The sequence below is a fragment of the Dacryopinax primogenitus genome (genome assembly GCF_000292625.1).
Source record: "Dacryopinax primogenitus strain DJM-731 SS1 chromosome Unknown DACRYscaffold_7, whole genome shotgun sequence".
Taxonomy (NCBI): domain Eukaryota; kingdom Fungi; phylum Basidiomycota; class Dacrymycetes; order Dacrymycetales; family Dacrymycetaceae; genus Dacryopinax; species Dacryopinax primogenitus.
Window position 1 is genome coordinate 871,683 of NW_024467204.1, and position 19,300 is coordinate 890,982.

Sequence of the window (19,300 nt, forward strand, 5' to 3'; positions counted from 1 at the left end):
GAGGAATCAGGGCCCTCTGCACAGCAGCCGTGTCCCTCGCATCTAGACCGGGTGCCGGCGGGCCGCTTGAAATATCAGTGCCTCCATGAAGCTGAGAGCCTGGCTCCTGAGATCTCCAATTTTCAATCCTGACATTATGGTCAGTGGGTTCACAATCACTGCTGTTTGATGGTCGTGGTGGCTTGAGAGGCAAACGACCATATTCGTCCACACCTGAGGCTTGGGGCTGAGGTATGTCCGAAGGGAGATCCATTGGATAAAGCTTGAAATCAAAATGATGATGACAGCTTGTAAAGCGGTTGATGTGAGGAGAGTTTGCAGTTTCGTGCAAAGCGTAAGGAATTGAGAGGTCGTCGGCGCTACATAGGGGGCTTGTTGTCTCTAGGGTTGTAACGGCTGTGGATGCCAAAGGATGTCAGATCCTATCGTCGATAGAACTTGGTTAAGCAGAGTAGAATAGATGGCAGAGAATGGTTTTATCATAACAGCTTACAGGGAGAGACGAACTGAGTATACCTCTAGCTTCGAGCTCGTCGTCCTCCACGAATGATGACGACGGGTTAAAGCAAAGGGGTGAGTACGCTGGTACGCCCTAATAGACGAGAAGACCACTTCGGAGTTACGGACATCACAAGGGTCGCGTGATAGACGCGTGACAACACGTGATGGAGAGTGCGAGAAGGCTACGGATGCAATTAGGTCTACTGTTTTTGTTTTTTGTTTTTTGTTTTTTTTTCCTTTGGTGCTGTTTTTTCCCTTCAATTCTGGTGTTGAAACATTTTTAGGAAATCTAACAATGCCAAATCTGTTTTAAATAAAAAAAGACCTGAGTGGAATCAGAAGCTGCTGTGGTAATTACAACCACAGAACATGTGTTTGGTCCTAGTTTCTACCTCCGGTTGTGCCAGTCAGATTAGGGTTATTGAGTCAAAAGTAGGTTGGGAACGTTTCAGTCGCAACCATGCTCCCCATGCCTGAACGCGACTGTTTATTACTAGGTGCATCCATGCGATCTACATATGGGTTTATTATAGCATGTATCAAGAGCAAGATTGGAGACAATGACAAGTCGGACAAAAGGGAATGATGACGAACAATGCGTATAGTCCGATACATTGCGTAGGCAGTCCATGTCAAGAGAGGTTATTACAGCGGGGTTGAGGACAGGGCAGATGTGGATCGCAGTGGAGTTTTTTGGGAACGGGATGGAGAAAGAGCGATTACAATATGGGCACATGGGATGTCCGAAAAACGCAAAATAAAGTGGGCAGAATCGCAGCTGCGTGAATGTGAAAGTCCTTGAAAAGGTGCAACATGGAGAAACGAAAGAATGTACAAAGGAATATTGCTGAAAGGGGTTATCCGAGAGCTTGATTCTCGTGGCGTTTTTCATCAACCGATGCGATGAGGAATTAGTTGGCAAAACGAGTGCGAGGTCCAGACGATGCTTGGGTAGGGCCGCCGGCGCGGCTCATTCGGTTCTGTGTCTGCTGGGTTTGGGGCTGGGGCAGCGGGGGTTGTTGGATCGGCATATACCCACTCAAGCCGCTCATCATGCTCTCTCTCCTGTCGCGCTCAGCTCTCTGGGCTTGGGCGTTCTGGAGCTGCTGCATCTGTGCCAGGTCTGGTCCACCACCATAAACACTCCCGCTCGGCGTGCCGAGGATGCTCCCACTCGCCACGCTCAAGTTGAGGTCCCACGCTTCACCCGCAGCCGCCATCGCCTGCTGGGCCATTGTAAGCTGGAAAGTCTGACGAGCAGCGAGCATGGCTTGATGATGTGCGGCCGCGAGGGTCGGGTTGGAGGCTACCATAGGTGGCATGGGGGGCATGGCCATTGCGGGTGCTGCGCCTGGTGGAAGGAAAGGTGAGAAATAAGGGTTCGGAGGCGCGCCCATCTGGAAGTACGGATTGCCCATCATCGGGTTGCCGAACGTCGGAGTGTACGGCGCGTTCATGGGCTGGATCCACGAGCTAGGCGGGTTAGGGAAAAGCGGAGCGATCTTGTGCTCCGGGGTAGCCTGGGGCTGCACATCCATATCCTCCGGTGTGAACTTTGGCCCAGGACCATTGACAATGTTTCCGAGTTCGATCGCTGCGCGGGCCTCGCTCTTCCTCCGATCCCGACGGCGGTTCTCTTCTTCTACCACCCCAGCGAACGCGACGCTCTTGACCGCAGGGGGAGTATCAACCCCAACGGCAGTAATAGACGAAGGAACGGTATCGCTCCCATCGCGGGGAGTAAGTGGGCCGGGCCTGCTTCCACTTCCAGATCCGGAGCTCTTAGCACTGACGACGCTCCCACCTGCTGAGCTGCCAGGACTGTCGCTCCAAGGAGGGGGGAAGGGCGGGGGGAGGGGTGAGTACGCGCTAGGTGGGTGCTGCGTACGGTCCGTGCCTTGGCTGACAGAACGCTGGCTCGCGACGGACATGTTCGACCCGGAACGGGCATGCCCAAGCGCAACAGGGGGCCGGCGTGGGATTGGGAGAGGCACTGCCATCGGCCGGGGAGAAATTTGAGACCGGATCTCCCGACTTGCGTCCTCTTCTTCCCCCGGTGCACGTACGGCACTCTCGGGTACCAGATCCCGCCTCAAATCGACGAGCGGCTTCCTTCCGCCGGGGATAAGGTCAGGCGCAGACCCACTGAGGTCGAGCAGCGGTTTCCGCGCTACGTGCTGTGGGCTCTTACTCTGGCTGCGGGTTGAAGATGTGGGGGAAGGAAGCGAGGGAGGGGGGAGGGGACTCGCTGAGCTGCGACGGAATGCGCCTGCTCTTGCGCGGCCAGGGCTGCTCGGTACGGAGCTAGCGGGTGAGGAGCGTCCGCTAGGAGTAGGAGAGTTGGCTAAAGCCGGCGCTCGGGGAGGGGTGAGCGGTGAAGTGTCATCATCTTGCTTGCTGAGGCGGGCGAGTACCCCTGGCGCATGAGAAGGCGCAGGCGCAAGCACAGCAGAAGAGAGCGACCGTTGGCGCACTCCGAGGGGCACGTCATCCGAGGTATCGCTATCGCTATCGATCGCAGAAGACTTTGACGCGTCTGCGGATGCCGAGCCGGGGAAGGCAGCGCTGTGTCGAGCGTAAGCACCAGGGGAGGGCTTGTAGGGCTTCTTCAGTGCACTCTTGAGCGCGGCAGGCTCAGGGTGGGGGAGAGCGAGCGTGCCAAGACTCGCACTGGCCCGCTTTTGTGTGTATAGCTCCCCTGCAACGGCCTCTGGCTCGGTGGAATCCAGGCTTCTTCGCCCGGTTTGCGATACCCGAGGAGTGCTGTAGCCTCTTCCCCATGCCGGTCTCCCGTCTTGCCCCATAGGCACCTGCGTCCATCTTGCGATCCCAGACCCAGAAGCAGAAGCGCCGTCCTTTCCCTCCTTACTGTCCCTGCTGTCCTTACCCTCTTTACCATTCTTCTCCCCCTCCAGCACCCCAAGCAGCGGCACACTCGCCCTCCTAGTCTGCGTCCTCCTCCCTCTCCCCCTCTCCTCCGACCGAGTAATAGTCCTCTCCCTCTCCAACCCCAACCCCCCCTCCCCCTCAGCATCCTCGCTCTCACTCTCACTCTCAGTACTCGTCCCGCTCTCCACGCCCCTCCAACCAGCAGCAAATACCGCGCTCCTGCGTCTCCCCGTGTCGCGCGAGGGACTCGGAGGCGCTTGGCTCTGTGCCTGAGAGCTAGTGTCTTTGGGATAAGCATGAGCAGGCTGGGCCCAGGCTGAGACTCCTTGACGGGGCATCTGGCTCCTAGGCGGCCTAGGGGGCACTCCTTCCCTCTCCTTCTCCCTCTCCCTCTCCCTCTCCCTCTCGCCCTCCCCGTCCCACTCCCGCTCCTTCCCACCCCCAGAAGCAGAAACAGCAGCAAACGCAGCCCACTCCTCCTCCCCTCTCCTTCCCGAAGAAGCCGTCAAGTTGGTACTCGACCTCCTAGCTCTGAACGCGCCTACTGTCATCCGCCCCCCTCCACCTCCACCTCCCCCGCCAACGCCGGCGGCAGCGGATAGAGAATGCGTACTACCCGTTTCGTACGAGCTTCCGCTACCAGAGGAAGTGCGCATCCGCGGGGGAGGGTAAGCATGCAGGCCCAATCCCAATCCCGGTCCCGATCCCGGTACCGAATTCGAGGTCGCTGCTGCCGTCGTGCTGGTGGTGGTCGTCGCAGCAGAGCCAGCAGTAAGACTCCCCGTCCCCGTCCCCATCCCGCTCGCGCCCGATTCATGATGCACAAAAGCGTACACAGCCGCATAAGCCGATATATCCAGTCCTTCGTCCCCCTGCTCTTCCCCCTTCCCCAGCCCTTGGCCCCGATCCAGCAAACCCGGCGTCGAACTCCTGGACTGCAACCCCGGCAGCGTCAAGGGACTCGTGTCGATCCCCGGCAACACCGGCAACGCAGGCAGCATAGGCAACACAGGCAGCACAGGTAGGACGGGCAGGCTCGTGCTCGTAGGGTTAGGGTTTGGCAGGCCGGGAAGGAAGGGCGACTCTCCTGGTGTGAGAGGGCGTACGTGGTGGAACGACTTGAGGGAGAAAGATCCCCCTCCCCCTTCCCTTTCCCCTCCCGCTCCAGTCGCTGTTGCTGATGCTGTTGCTGGTGCCGGGAATGCCGACGCGGATGATGCTGAAGCTTGCGCTCGAGCAGGTGAAGGACCGACAAGTCGCGCTGAAAGCGGATGTCCCGGACTCTCCGCTAGAGGAGCAGGAGCAGCAGGAGGGGGAGGAGGAGGACGTTTCCTAGCCCAATGAAACAACCGTTTCCTTCCCTCTTTCTCCTTCCCCTCCGTCTGCCCACTCTCCGTACGTTCCAGCTCCCCACCTAAATCCGAATCCAACAACGCCCCGTTCCTCCCCCTGTGCCAGCCCCCCTGTTTCCCTACCCTCTTTCTGTCTACTTCTGGACTCGGGGGGGCGGAGACGGATAGGGGGAGGGAGCCGGGTGACCTGAGTGGGGGTCGGTCGGGAGGTGCTAGTAGTGAGCTGGCACTGGGAATGGGAGGGGGAGGGGGAGGGGGAGGGGGAGGGGGAGGGGGAGGGGGAGGGAGGAGATTGAGCGCGCTCCCGAGGCTGGTTGTCGTTCCCCCAGCAGCAGCAATAGCAGCAGTAGTTGTAGTTGTTGTCGACCCGTTCGCGCTAGGATGAGGAGCGCCGTTGCCGTTGACAGTAGGAACAGAAGGCAGCGACTGAGTACTGAGGTTGTCGAACGAGATAGGGGACAGCCTCGGTGGTGGGAGGAGCATCTCCCCTTCTCTTCCCGGTTGGTGTTCTCTCTCTTTCCCCCTGCCCCGATCTCTGTCTCTGTCTCTGTCTTTCTGCCGTTCTCTCTCTCTCTCCCGCTGCTTACGCTCTCTTTCTCGCTTCTGGTCTTCCTCCCGCTGTCGGAGTCTTTCCCTTTCCCTCTCCCGTTCCCGTTCTCGTTCCTGCTCCCCTCGCTCGCCCGACCTGCCCGCAGTCCTCATCCTCAACTCCCTCCTCTCCCTCTCCCCTTCTCTTATTCCGTCATGCCCATTATCACCCGTCCCCGACCTAGGAGTCCCCTGCGTCCCCGGCCCCCCAACCCCAATCGCAGCAGCAGCGAACGCTCTCCGAAACGGGCTCCCAGGGCGCTTTGTCTCCCCGTACAAGACCGGCGGCGGGGGGAGGTCGAGCAACTTCGGAGGAGGAGGACGTTTGCCCGAAGTGGGGTTGGGGAGGGGGATGGAACTGCGCGGGGGGCGGGCGGATGTTGTTGGGGAGGTGGGGTGAGTGTACGCGGTGGCGGACGGGGATGGGAGGTCGGTGCTGTGGACTGAGGGGGACGCTGTGTCTGTCTTGCGTTTGAGGAGATGGAAGAGGGTCATCGTCTCCTCTAGCGTCGTAGGAGGAGGGCGGGGGGAGTCGCTCCGAGGGGGGAGAGAGGTGGGGTGGTGGTGACAGTAAGATACAGGAGAAAGGAGTCGACTGCCAGCGTCCAGTGCGTGTGTGCGTGGCGTGTAAGAGCAATAAGGAAGGAAATGGTCTGATGAGATCCCTTGGTGAAACAGCACACAAGGAGTGAGTGAGTGAGTGAGTGCGCTGTCCACGGGTGAGGGTTACACCGGTATTCGAGGAGTGTGCCCGGTGTTGACGGAGGTGGGAGATGGGGGTATTCTACCGATGAGAGAGTGAAGAGAGTGAGGAAGGGCTGGATGACGCGAGGTAGAGGCAAGATGAGTAGATGTAATGAACTGTTCCCCAGTCTCCCGCTGTACAGGAACAGCTTTGCCACTCTCTTAATTTAGCATTCTTCTCTCTTCTTCTCACACTCGCTAAACGAATCACCATCCCCCGTAGATCATCCGTGCCCCTACAACCCAACAACAGACAATACACGTGAAACGCCACAACCACACAAGCATCCGCACCAATCACTGCACTTCCTCGGCTCATCCCCGGCATCGGCATCGGAACCCGTCTCGGCCGTCGTCATTCCCTCTCACTCAACAATCTCTCCTTACTCCCATTCCAATCCCATTCCTCTGTTTTATCAATTCACTACGACTGTACTGTCCTACTGAGCTGCAATATAATAGGACCATCTCGTCACTGCGGTACGATTTACTGCGATCTGCGACCCACGATCTCTGATCTCTCATACCTGCTCTCTGGAAACACACCTAGTCTAGGATCTGACAAGCTCTAGATCTTACACACCGGTACCGATCCCCCCCACCTACCCTGTGTAATGCTCTTGGCTCCCTTTCTTGTCTTGCTACTGTTGTCTAGTGCCTGCCTGTCGTGTCCTCTCGTTACCTTCCTTGGCTTGTCCTCCCCTGTCCCTGCTACCCGTCTACCCTGGATCTGTCCTCTCCTCTCCTCTCTTGGTTACCTCTGCTAAGCGCCCACCGGGGTTGGCATACCAACTTCCTCCTTCCTCCTTCCCTCCTTCCCTCTTTCCCTCTTTCCCTACCCCCTACCCGATATAGATGGATAATATCAGGGTCCTGCAGGGTATGTATGCTGCATCCTGCATCCTCCCGCCGGCATCTAGGGTAGGCTGCAGACCATCGCCGTTCGCCGCAGAGGATCAAAAGCTTGTTCGACATTGACATTGACGTTGAGGTTGATAGTGATGGTGATGGGTGATCTGAGGTTGACCGTTTACGGCCCGATCGCCGGTGAAACGGGGGGGATCAAGTGACCTCGAGCGAATGAACTCGAGTACGATCGGGCCGTTGGAGAGGCGAATGAACTGGGACCGAAGTTGACTGGGTCTGGCCGGTCGATCCCGGATGTGTGTGAGCAGCACAAGTTCGTGCCGGGAGGGGGACTGACGTGGCAGCAAGGCCTGATGCGGAACAAGATTCGTCGAACGGGCTGGATTTGACAGTCTCACGTTGCGTTGGTTTCACCCTGTGTGTTGAGGATACTGGGGAAATGATACCCGTCGTATCGGACCGGAAGAGCGGGGCTAGTACCGTATCCCTCAACCGCCCAGTTGGATCAAGTCATCCCAGAGCAAAGAACTGGCAACGAAACACGCGGGATGTCCACCTCCAATTGGGTGGACTTAGCTCGACTTGGTCGACTTGGAACGAGCGATTGTTGGAAACGAGACTGTGCGCGAGTCATGCATGCATGACTCGGATCAGGATCGATGTTCGGTTGGTGCGGGCGTTAATCCGAGTTGGGCTGTCATGACTCGAAATAAGGGCGAGTTCGATACTGGGAACAGAGGCGCAAGAGCAGGACGGTTGGATCGTGTTTTCCAGAGCTGGGCAACCCGACTCGAGTTAGTCTGCGTCAATTTCGACACCGGCGGGGCTAGAAACGAGCTACAATGGCAGATCTTAACATGGATCAAGTTACGATTGGGATCAAGATCGAGAGAGGTAGGTGCAGGCGCGGTATTCCCAGTTAGGCTATGCTGATTTACGATTAGGGGCGAGTTGGATACTAGAAGGGACAACCGAGAACCCGAGCAAGCCTGAGATCCAGATCGCCGTTAGCTGACGACGGCCCGTTTGACTCAAGTCATCCCTTTTCAATTTCGACAATGGGATGCGTACGAAAAGCGAGCCCCAATCCCGAACGAACAGGAGCATCTCAGCTCGGGTTACCCCTTCCAACCGCTGGCCTTAGTAGGTAGAGCTAATTCGAGAGCGGCTGGGATGTCGGAACCGCTGCAAGCAGGATCAAGATCGACATCTCCTCGCTTCCGGCCACAAGCATATCCACCATACGCCGTACCCAGGATCCCGATCGACCTCTCCTCGTTCAGGCCGGAAGAGCGTGTCCTGTTTTGGGGAGTTAGAGAGGTAACCGATTTGGATCGAGTCATTCCGACACTGGAGAGCGCCAGCAGGGCGACTAGGTCCAGATCCAGATCGACACCTTGGCCCGAGCAGACAGCGGACAGAGCCTTCGTATCCCTTCTAGCTCAAATCACCATCACCATCAACCCCGGAAGTGACATCCGAATTCGGACCAAGATGGACGTCACATGCGCAAGTCAATCGATCAAGTCGGGATATGCGTAACCGGGTTCAACGTCCAAGAGTACTACTAGAATGCGGTACCGTGCGCAAAACGCACTTTTGCGCACTCCTTTGTCAATGGTGTGCGAACGTTCGTTACCCTTTTTTTTGCGGTCCTTATGCCCTGCATTCCGGTTCCTCGAACCCTGCCTTCCTCCTTCCTCCTTCTGAACCCTCGCTTCCCCCGTCTAAACCCTCTCTTCCCCTCTCTCAGCCTCTCCTCAATATGAGACTCCTCCTCGATGACTGCTCCTACCTTACTAGCGTGCGATCTACCACCCCGCAGAGAACTGCGTCTGCAGGCAGTCTGCATGATCAGCTATCGGGCGCTAGGCAGTTCGGACCGCGCTTGTTGGTAGGTGTCTGTCTCCCCGTGAACGGCCAGACATCAATGCCGGCACAGCTCAAGATAGACAAATAGAAGACGCATGCTCGACTATGAGCGAATAGTCAACAGACGCCCAAGGCCCACAACGTTAACATCGAACGTGTGCCCCCCGGCGGAACGGAAGCGACCAACCCCCGAGCGCTCAGTGGTTTTGCACGGGCTATTCCACTCCCCCGTACCCTCCTTCCCTCTTCCCGCTTGCTTGGCATTAATGTAAATCACTCAACGCCTGAGATCTGGTCATCCTACGTGTTGGGCCGGGACTTGCCGGGCTACTGCGATCTTGTACTTGCTCGGTCTCGCACCTGGTCGATGCGCGATCTGACACTAGTACTGACGCACACGTGCGATCGACAGCTCCCTTCGCCAGGTGCACAATCCCCAGGGAAAACCTCATGCTGCCGCAACTGATCTGCACCTGCGAAAATTTTGGTGAGATGCTATTGATGAGCCGATACGGCCGCTTCCGCCCGATGCAGTGCGGACATATGAAGCATTTAAAGCACACTTTGTGTTTCCCTCCACCTCTTTCTGTTGGCATCATGTCCTCGTCACGAGTCCTTTTTAGCGCCGAACTTTGGAGAACATGTCTGGGGTTCGGCATACGGTCCACCTTGCTATACCCCAACTTGCTGTCCGGCCTCAGACGCGTGTCTTCCCAAATACAAGAGTTGGCTTCGCCATTGGTTGTTGCTTAAATGATATAAACGCTCAGATATATCCTTGACTATTTGGTTCCAGATCTGAAGCGTTCAGTCGTCAGAAACAGCGCTGACCCTGGACCGTGGAATGACATCCGCGTCCTGCTATGTTCTCAGGGCGGTCAAAGGTATATCTCTCTGTAGAAGTCCACCTGAATCTAGGCTCTAAAGGACGAGCCTGTGTAACCAGCTCCAACTCTGTGCGCCAGCACGGTGATATCTGAGGCCTACCAGAGACTTATAGAGCAAGAGCCATAATCGAGGCCAAAGATAGGAGAAGATCATGGCACACTGTGAACTTAACGTATTAGCTGAATGAGGTTATTGTACAGATCCCTGTGAACAAGTCGTGCTACCCAATGAACGGTGCAAACTCTATGCCCAAACATACATGCCTTTCATCTACCCTCGAACATTTCCCATGCCAAATCCCGCTCCAGGCTCTCCCAGTCCACAACACTATTCGCGTATACACTCTCGTACGATGCAATACTGACATGGGAGAAAAATGGTTGCAAATCACGGATGCTCACGATCTTCTCAATATTTTGCAGCATAGGCTTGCGGAATATGGGAGAGGCGGAAAAGACAGGCTCGGAAGTGGTGCCGCTGCGTTTTCCATTTGTGTCGTCTTTGCCATTTACGCCTCGCTGTAAGCTCTGTTAACAACAAATGAACGGTAATCGGATAGACGGTTTTACCTTGTGTGCGGGCAGGTTACACACAACTTCTGCTAACTGATCTATGAGGGACTGTGGCTGCCAACCATCAGGCCGGTAGATGGCATCGACGGTATCCGTGACGAACATCCATTGATGTCTGTGATTGTATTAGCTATGAAACTCAGAGGATGATACTCACGTACATCTGGAACTCCTCTGTTTGCAATACGAGAAGAAGATCCAGGAATTTGCAGGCGGCGAGAAGCACAGCGAGATCGTCCGAGTTATCGGCTGGTGGCTCAAGGATGACGTCCTCAAACAGTCGAACCTAGCCAAATATATCAGCGAAATTATCTCGTAGTAGCAGCAAGGATCGTACAAGTTCAGCCAATATGATCGGCCAGAAGGTTGAGATATTATTAGGGGAGAACCGACAGAGAATGGCTCTCATGCATAAATAGATCTTGGATAAGTCAGTTGCGTCCCGTACAACAGACATAATAGAAATACCTCAGCATGCACGGATGGTGGGTTATTGCTGCCCCTGAGAATCTCAACGACTTTCTCTTGCATGCCTGGGAGCTGCATGTGAAATTGATCTCGTTCGCCACAGAAGAGGATATATGTCATCCGACGAATAGTCATGCAACGCAGGAGCGACTCCATGTCTTTGCTGGTAAAAATCGTAGCGGATGGTGCCAATCCCACTTGTCCTGTATAGTTCATCAGACATCACTTCTAGGAGAGAAGTTGCACTCACGAATGATCTCCAAAAGCCTGTCCTTATCTGACTCCATGAGCGATCCTATCAAGACTTTCCATCGTATACCCGATTCTGGCTTGCTTGTGAAGAAACGAGAATCCGCAAAGATCTCCCCAACAGCAGGTCTCCAGGCTTTTGCGGCGGCTGGAATTTTGGACAATTCGGTAAGAAGCAAGAGAGTGATATCTGGCACATCCAGGGACCTGCCTTCGCGTTAACTCATTTTCCGTTATTGAAATAGCGCACTGACCCAGCCTTCGCCTTCAAGGCCGGCGTAGTTAAATAGTAGCCGATATTACTACACACTCCCCCAATGCGGTCTGGATCGTTAAGGAAACGGCGAAGATTTGGCAAGATGCGCTTTGCAAGAAACTGCTCGATCTGGCCACGATTCAGTTTACTACTGCGACAACTTCTAAGAGAATTACCTGGCTGACAAAATCATTCCCTGACACTGAACGAGCCGAGTCCAGAGGAGATGGAGTATCTGGCTTCTCAGCGAGAGAAAGTTCCGATTGGGCTGGCGAAAGCATGTCAGCATCACGAGTTAAAAGGCACCTCTCTGCACACTTTTACCCAATCCATCGACACTAAGTGTACTTCGACGCATCCAATTCCCCTGTTCAAAGGAACGACCGGCTATGAGAACGCAGTTATCTAGAAGCTTCACGTATACATCCTGCCATATCTCAGCGCATGTCCGATTGATCAATGAAGAGGCATACCAAGAAATCTCTTCTCATCCTTTTCTCATCCAGGGCGGTGCTCTGTGCCAACCTTTCCGCTAGAACAGTCAAGCATCTGAATATAAACTCAGCATATGCAGGGAATTATCAACGGGGGCCATAACGTACCGCAACACAGGGAATACCTGTTGACGATAGCCATGCATATTCGTTGTCACGTCTTTCGCCAGAGACAAAGTACGAGCCCAAACTTGGACGGCAATAGGACCTTCCAATTTGCTGAAATACTCTTCCAGAAAGGCGAGCAAGGTCGCATCAGACCTGTGAACCCATTGAGAACAGCCCAAAGGGTAGACCACAACTCACAGATAAGGGTTCATCGCATATTTTTTAGGTCGATCTGCCTGCACAGGTGTTCGTGCCAGAGCGCTCTCGCACACCATATGGACGACCGTCTGAGCACTTGATGTGAGGGAGTCCACCATCTCGAAGGTAATTGAATTGATAGTATCACGTCCCTGCACTCGGCATGTCAGAAACCTTAGGCCGGAGCAGAGACCAACGAACAAGGGTGGGCTCTGTGTCTCGATGCCAAAGCTCAATGATCGACTCGAATACCTCCGTCGGCTGGGCTTTCCAAAGTCTCTCTAAAACTTTGCGTGATCTTGATTTTGTCCGGCTATAGACGCTGTCAAGAGCAGTGAATGTGGCGCGATCTTCCGAGCCTTGCCAGACTTGCATAGTGGAAGCTGTGAAAAGAACTCGAACTGCATCGTGAAGGCTTCGATAGCCTGGGGAGCGGGCCTACTCCAGCCATCAGTGATGGGTTTCACCATATCCCCAACAATCTCACCGAAAGAGACTCGTCTGAGTTGCTGCCACTCGAATCGGCTCCAAAAACGCCAGAGACGTATCCAAGCAGGCCCCCACCCTCACCGGTCCTCTCACCAACCTCGTCTTCGCTTGTACGAACATCAGACGCTCGAGACAGACTCATCAAGACTAGACGCTCAAGAGCATTAAGTAGAATCACAAATTCGGCATCGTTAGTGGTGGTTGATAGGTTGCCTTTGCCTTTCACATCCTTCGTCGTCGCTCGATGTATGTCATGGAGAGCGTTTCGCAGCTGCTGTGACACACATTGGCAAAGGGGCACGACCAGAAGCTGCATCGAGTCCAAGAATTGAGGTATCGTCATTAACACGAAGTCAATCCAATGCTGCAAAATAGGTCGATTCGAGGCACGCGAGACACCGTCTAGCAACGTCTGGATTAGAAGGGCTAACAGCTTGTCTGATGTCGGTCCTTTATCTTTATCTTTATCTTCAATTGGTGTTTCCGTTACTTTCGAAGGGCTGGGTGATCCACGTAAAAGAGGCGCAGTTGCCAGAATAATGCTGTGCAAAATGTGGAGCAACTTGTTCTGTAGGTCCAGCCGTGCCGTATGGATCGAGCTGTACAGCTTCGAAACCACGTTCTGCTGAAGCGACAAAAGCGATGCCTTCTCGATCTCGCCTCTGGATACGATTAGTTGAAGAATGTCGATTGCGGTCGACTGGATGCGCGTGTTGGTAGGTGTCATGGCACGTTTGAGTGGCGGAGATGGTTCACTTTGCAAGAACCTGAAACGAGCATCAGAAACAGGTCTAATGGTCAAGAGCAAAATAGTGTACCGAGTGAGGACATCGATGAGAAGATCAAGGTAGTTGGTGGCTTTGCGTCTGGCTTGACCTGAATTGGTTTAGTTGCGTCCCGTCAAAAAAAAAGACTAGCTTACTACTCTCCGAGGCTAAAAACCCAGGTAAAGCGCTGGTCTTCACGGACTTTCCGAAGCCTTGACCACCAAATCTGACCAAAGACAAGAGGTTCTCAAGGAGATAAAGAATTCTGGTCTGATCTGTCAGACGCTCGTATTCGAATTCTTGAACTTGGACTCCTTGATAAGAGAAGACACGGGGCATTCCGCTGTATGCTGGAGCCATAAGATCATGGAGTACAGGATCGAGGATGCTATGAAAGGTTCAGAAAGTTTCTCTTTGGTAGTTCACAACGCAGGCTATACCGATGATAAGATTTGAGACTGCAGCGCATCCACGTTTCTGCAATGCGGCGGAAGTGAGGATCTTCACTTTTGAGACCATCTAAAACGAGCAGCATTGGGGCTTTCAGTCGGAATCCCGGCATGCGCGAATCATCTGATGCGACGTCAGTAAAAAGAAAGGGAGAACTAATGTGCATACCGGTCAGTCGCCATAGAATCCCAAACGCCTCATACATCTCACTCCTCTGCTCTATCGTTCCGGCAGTCAGACCTTGGCAGATGACAGCTTCTACGTGATGATGACCAGCGATAGAATCGACCGCCCAGATAAGCTCAGATGCCCGGGTATGACAAGGTGCTCGGTGAACCTCAAGATAATGAAGGAGCTGCGTGACAATTGACACCACGCACGGGCGGCTGTCGAGTTCGAGTTCTGGCATAATATTGGATTTGGCCAAGGTAACACTTAAAGTCACCAGGCCATCAACGAGATAGAATGTCGAAGACTTGGTAATTGATCAGTCTGTTACAACTGGAGAAGCATATCTGACACACCTGAGCAAAAGCATCAAACAGCGCCTGGAACCAAAGCGACGGCTGCCAATCAATCGACAAGCTGTCGGTCTGCAGGATATCGGTCATATGTTGGAGCAACGAGATGGCTGCGCCGATATTGTCACGCATGCCTGGATGTTGCACCAGTTTCTCAGCGTAACTCTGGCTCAGGAACAGGAGATCCTGAAATGCAGATTTGAAAGGCGACGAAGCTATAAGCGACGGCCTAGCCTCGGGCATGCCAGCGTAGGAGTATGTTGTGTATGCCTTCGAGAGGGCGGACGTGGCGTTGTTGGCGGGTGTGCTGGTCGTTTTTGGCCAAACAAACAGAGTCTCTTTCGGCATTTCGTCTAAAAGCGCTGCAGCAAGCGTGAGAAGTGACCTAGTAACGGCAAGATATTCGTTTGGCTCTTCACTCTCCGCAAGTATCTAAAAGAATATCAGCACGGTAACATCGTTATAAAGTGTTGGATCTTACCCTTGCGAGTTGACCGGCGGCGGCGAAGAACAATGGGAGGTGAACCTGCTCGATCTCCTCATCCCGAACGTGGAAAGTTGACAGTATGAACTGCAGCATATCGATCGCCTGGAAGAATATAAGCGCCTCGACTCAACACTTCAAGCACAGACAGCGCACTGGGCAGGCTTGCCGATTGGCACCAACGTCCTCCATGGCAGCCTGAAAGAGCCGTGCCCATACAATCGACGGTTCCATGGCCTCGTACAGGGTGTTTGCAGTAAGAAGCACATCACTATCCTCCCCTTTATCGGACTCGATTGCGTTCTTAAGTCCACTGAGCGCATCGAGGCATAAGCGTTCGGTCAGGGGAATCCCAATTTCGGATTTGTCAAGAAGGGATATGAAAATCTTGTATGGACGTGTCTCCCGTTCACCGGTCACGCTGTCGCGCATGTCACTCTGCTACATGTCAGTGGCTCGTTTATCAGATAGGTTAGATACATCGTACCTTGAGCGTCTCCTCCAGCAAGCCGAGCGCACCCCGACAGAAATACGCCACCTGTGCCTCGCTCGTCTCGCTGGGACCGAGCAACCACGCGTAGAGACGTCTATTGAGGGACAAATCCCGCCGAAGAACGACGCTGACTGTAGCTCGCATGAGCATCACCCGATCCACAGGTGCACATTTCTTCAGTGCGAGACTGTCCACAGGCAGGGACTGGACGAGGATATCCATGATCCCTCTTCGCACCAGTAGGTTGTCGTCCTCAAGGGAAGCAGCGAATGCGCGTACCATCAGACCAAGATCGTTTCCTACAATTGGAGTGATGTCCTCGTCTGCCGTGAGCTTGGGTAATCGACGGGACAGGTAGTTGATTGCGGACGACCGAGCGTTTGGCGTCGTCAGGAGCACCAGCCAAAGGTTTTGCAGAAAGAATGCCGGGGAGACGGTGCCAGACAGTCGATCGAGGAGATTCAGAACTTTATCGAAAAACTCGCTCGTCTCCTCCTCCAAACCAGGCAGTAGAGCGAGAATGAACGCCTTCATCACCGGTCGCAGCCTGCCTTGCAGTGGCAGGTAGTGAGTGTCGTAGATATTGAGCAATGTTGGCCTGACGGAGGTTGCAGCTGACTGGAAGAACGGGAACAGCCCAGAGGACCATATCTGGAGATCTCGTGCGAGTCCATCATGCTGCAGGTGCCCCTCAGTGTGTCTCAAGACAGGGCGGTTGTCTTTAACGCACCCCGAGCACGGCCAAAATATGCGCATATACATCCAATGCTCTCTGATGCACTCCACTTGGAAGGGCCGGATTCAAGCACTGAGCAAGTCTTTTCGCCACAGTGAGCTTTCTCGGTATCTCCTTGAACTGCATGAAAGATTGAAAGGTCTATGCCGGACGAGTGAGGGAAAGACAGCAAGCACTAATCAACCAACCGTACCTTCAGCAACTTGGTTAGAAAGCTGATAAAATCCGCCCATTCATTGATCGTCTCGAATGTAGCAAGGCACTTGTCGACTTGCTGAGCATAGCGCCGATACTTAGGGTCGGACGTGAGCGCAGGATCTGCATGTAATCAGCATAGGGAGGTAGAACAATAATTATGCTCAACACACCTCGCTCTTCAAGCCTACTGAGTGGGGTGCCGGGACGCGGTGTTGTCGGAGTGCTCCCCTCACCAGCACTGGATGCGAACATGGCGAACGGAAGGAGAGGGGGGTATATGCGCAACCCGTGTGCGACACGGTTTCGCTAGTTGGTTGTCGACTTCGAAATCAGATATCAATCTACAAGCAAACAGGATACAGCAGCAGAGCAATGGCAAGGAAAAGTGCGCGAATCCGACCTCAGCGACTTGACACGGCGTTGCCGTTCCTGGCAGTGACGAGAACACAGACAGGACCGCCACAGGGTCGGTGATCCACGCGACAGCAAGTGGCAGTGCTTTCAGAGGCATGTGCCACGTCATAAATCCCACGAATTTCAGTTGCAAGGCTATTTATCTGCACAACAACCAACCCTTTGAAAGAAGCATACGTCATGCATTCTAGCAGTTGAGTCAAGACAGAGGGTTTCACGTATTTTGAGAGGAACGCAGGAAGTTTCTGCTTCGGATCTCAAACAAAGTTTTGACACTACATACTAGTCTAAGCATCCGAACTCCTCCCATGTCATTTCTGTTCCCGGATTTGCATCTATCGCGGGGGTCGCATTCAGCAGCTTCAATCGTCGTCCAGAGCCAACCGCGCTACTTCAAAATTTCGCAATCGCTCAGTACCGTAGCGGGTGTGTACCCAGCCAACGAAATGGAAGACGGTGCACACCTTGGCACCCAGATCTCGGATCCACCCAAATGCGACGAAACAGCGAGAAGGACAACGCAAAATGATGAGTTGCCGACGTGGCCAGAGACCGCAAGATGAGAACAGTGGGAGAACAGAGGTGAGACGAGCTTCCGGTCAGTGCAGAACAGCGCTTGAATATGCAACGCGTCAGCCAAGGAAGGCAGCTGCTCATCGATGATGCGCACCTTCTCATAGGAACGCTCCAGCGATCGATCGCCCTCATCGTCTCAGGGATCATTTCATATGCTAGGCACCGCTAGACGAGGCCGACTATTTGCAGAGACATTCCTGAGCGCTCCAGCTGCTTCTTTGTCGCACTCTAACCTGAGTTTCTGTGTCCCGCATAACATCGGAGGTGAGAAAGACACAGTGTGATCATGTAGGCATTTGGCAAACTTCTCTGCAATGTCTGACAATTTTGGAGCACTTTCATGTGGTCAATGCGATTGAACTGGTGTTGTGATAGTTGCTGATATTGAGTTGATTATCGTCGGTCAGAGTATTCAGGCATGCGTGGGGTGGGGGGAAGCGCTAGTGCCTGCATGCATTCGGCAACCTGGTAACAGAACAAGCACCGCGTTTTACGGGTCCATTTGCTGACCCAAGGCAGATGAGTAAAGCTAGCCTTTATCGGGCTAAAGCAGCATTCCTTACCTTTAATCAATATAGGAAGGTCAAACCAACTTTTTCTATCTCAATATAGGTAGCCTTTTTTGAGAGATATAAACCATGTGCCCTGTATTGACTCAATAAAGATATTATTTTCTCTGTGCAGCCATGCTGGTCCATGTTTCTTTTCCCACCCTAGCACCAGTCATCTTTGATCATCATGTGGAACTCCATTTATAATTATATAAAATATAATATTTGCACTTTTTCCTCATATGAGAAAAAAGCACATGAAAAAACCTACATCTGAATCATCCCTTAAGCTTGTCAGTTTTGCAGCAGATCACCCTCCCATTCTGCATGATCTGCTCCATGCTCCCATGGAACCATGGGCTATTGACCCCAGCCTCACTCCTGATTGTCACCCCAACCCCAGTCTCCTCATCACCATGGCTCTTGTAAGTGATTTGAATGAGCTCCTGCAGGGGTATGACCTGCAAAGCTGCGAGCCTGACCAGCTAGTGAAGGGCAACAGGATATGGAGGATCCACACATCTTTGAGAACTTGTCCTGCATTGATTAGGTGAGTTGAACCATCTTGGCCAGTACAACTACACAACTCACCAGATCAACTTCCCTTTCCTCTAGTAGTGCCTGCCCACCTATCACCTGTGTCCATGACAAAGGGCCCAGCCTCAACTCTCCTTCATCAATGCCTTTCTCCATTCCCGAAACTCAGCTTGCTCCTCCACTTGATCAAGCCATACTAGATGCTCCTGCCTCACTCCCACCCACAGATATCACCAATGCTAGAGAACCTGCAGATGCTCAGGGTGACACATTGGGTGTATCAAATGGTCAGAAGAAGAGACCTGCAATGAAAACTTCTCTTAAGGATGACTGCAACCCTCCCAAATGCTCAAAGAGGTGGGTCACTCAGGAGGACCCAAAGAGATTGGATGAGACTGTTAGGGCAACACAGGCTGACTAAGTCTGCTCACCTAAGAGTGCCAAGAGTCTAAGCAGGCAACAAGGAAGTGGAGTAGACCTGATGACTAAGACCTATCTACAGTATAGGTACCTGTGGATGATCCTAAGAGACCAAGTCTGAAGAGACAGTCCCCAGGCAGAGTAGGCCTTATATTTATACCTCTGTGGTGGAACCTGCTAGAACATCTTGCTTACTCAGCCTAGTCAGGTGATCAGGTCATATGACCAAGGATGAGGTCATATGAGGTCATGCACAGCCATGCACAGCAGGTCACCTGACCATCCAATCCTTCCAGCAGGTTCCAGCACATGCCAAGGTATACCAGCTACTTCCATGTCATAAAGGCTTAGTCATGTCTCTTGACCAAGCAATGAGCTGGTGCCCTGACAGCAGGTTGGGCATGAGCAGAGTGTGCCCAACTCTCCAATGCATTTGTCAGCAACTTCTTGAGGTGCCTGAATCTCTTCCTCCATAGAGTCAATAGCATAGGTGGCCCACTCATATGTGTGGTCCATATGATCTTCCTCCTGCAAACCTTGACCCACAGGTAGATCATTTATTGGACCAACAGCTTGGCTGGAGTGCAAAACCACTCAACTGGCTCATGCTGCAACTAC

General features: G+C 53.5%; 5 protein-coding genes across 5 annotated transcripts; 1 reads left to right on the top strand and 4 right to left on the bottom strand.

Moving 5' to 3' along the window:
• Nucleotides 1-1,103: 1,103 nt before the first annotated feature.
• On the bottom strand, nucleotides 1,104-3,378 carry DACRYDRAFT_21756 (uncharacterized protein). The gene has a single exon (XM_040772538.1). It carries the CDS (start codon nucleotides 3,303-3,305, stop codon nucleotides 1,413-1,415), a length of 1,893 nt encoding a protein of 630 aa, XP_040629696.1. The 5' UTR covers nucleotides 3,306-3,378; the 3' UTR covers nucleotides 1,104-1,412.
• A 2,036-nt stretch (nucleotides 3,379-5,414) lies between these two features.
• DACRYDRAFT_21757 (uncharacterized protein) lies at nucleotides 5,415-5,979 on the bottom strand (the record flags this gene model as incomplete). Its single annotated transcript, XM_040772539.1, has 1 exon — nucleotides 5,415-5,979. A coding segment is annotated over exon 1 (329 nt), but the record flags the coding sequence as incomplete, so codon positions are not given.
• Nucleotides 5,980-7,295: 1,316 nt separating this feature from the next.
• DACRYDRAFT_21758 (uncharacterized protein) lies at nucleotides 7,296-8,397 on the bottom strand. Its single transcript, XM_040772540.1, has 2 exons — nucleotides 7,886-8,397; nucleotides 7,296-7,835 (listed from the first exon to the last, which is right to left on the bottom strand). Exon 1 carries the CDS (start codon nucleotides 8,282-8,284, stop codon nucleotides 8,060-8,062), a length of 225 nt encoding a protein of 74 aa, XP_040629698.1. The 5' UTR covers nucleotides 8,285-8,397; the 3' UTR covers nucleotides 7,296-7,835; nucleotides 7,886-8,059.
• A 1,476-nt stretch (nucleotides 8,398-9,873) lies between these two features.
• On the bottom strand, nucleotides 9,874-16,608 carry DACRYDRAFT_94483 (uncharacterized protein). Its single transcript, XM_040777224.1, has 25 exons — nucleotides 16,355-16,608; nucleotides 16,180-16,304; nucleotides 15,981-16,127; nucleotides 15,245-15,928; nucleotides 14,914-15,195; nucleotides 14,755-14,862; nucleotides 14,277-14,705; nucleotides 13,921-14,227; nucleotides 13,743-13,875; nucleotides 13,458-13,690; nucleotides 13,354-13,411; nucleotides 12,534-13,302; nucleotides 12,248-12,484; nucleotides 12,047-12,198; nucleotides 11,849-12,001; nucleotides 11,720-11,795; nucleotides 11,565-11,673; nucleotides 11,423-11,514; nucleotides 11,245-11,375; nucleotides 10,992-11,197; nucleotides 10,742-10,944; nucleotides 10,611-10,694; nucleotides 10,435-10,559; nucleotides 10,271-10,388; nucleotides 9,874-10,219 (listed from the first exon to the last, which is right to left on the bottom strand). Exons 1-25 carry the CDS (start codon nucleotides 16,434-16,436, stop codon nucleotides 9,968-9,970), a joined length of 5,295 nt encoding a protein of 1,764 aa, XP_040629699.1. The 5' UTR covers nucleotides 16,437-16,608; the 3' UTR covers nucleotides 9,874-9,967.
• Nucleotides 16,609-16,796: 188 nt separating this feature from the next.
• DACRYDRAFT_21760 (uncharacterized protein) lies at nucleotides 16,797-17,410 on the top strand. Its single transcript, XM_040772541.1, has one exon. The coding sequence runs from the start codon at nucleotides 16,907-16,909 to the stop codon at nucleotides 17,159-17,161; it is 255 nt and encodes an 84-aa protein (XP_040629700.1). The 5' UTR covers nucleotides 16,797-16,906; the 3' UTR covers nucleotides 17,162-17,410.
• Nucleotides 17,411-19,300: the final 1,890 nt, after the last annotated feature.

Excerpts from the sequence above, each read along its gene's own strand:
- DACRYDRAFT_21758 (XM_040772540.1), bottom strand. The coding sequence starts at position 8,284 with ATGACTCGATCCAAATCGGTTACCTCTCTAACTCCCCAAAACAGGACA.
- DACRYDRAFT_21756 (XM_040772538.1), bottom strand. The coding sequence starts at position 3,305 with ATGGGGCAAGACGGGAGACCGGCATGGGGAAGAGGCTACAGCACTCCT.
- DACRYDRAFT_21760 (XM_040772541.1), top strand. The coding sequence starts at position 16,907 with ATGTCATTTCTGTTCCCGGATTTGCATCTATCGCGGGGGTCGCATTCA.
- DACRYDRAFT_94483 (XM_040777224.1), bottom strand. The coding sequence starts at position 16,436 with ATGTTCGCATCCAGTGCTGGTGAGGGGAGCACTCCGACAACACCGCGT. Across the intron at positions 11,515-11,564 it reads TGTCGATGGATTGGGTAAAA|CCCAATCGGAACTTTCTCTC; the intron begins GTGTGCAGAGAG and ends TGCTTTCGCCAG. Across the intron at positions 10,695-10,741 it reads CACCATCCGTGCATGCTGAG|ATCTATTTATGCATGAGAGC; the intron begins GTATTTCTATTA and ends GACTTATCCAAG.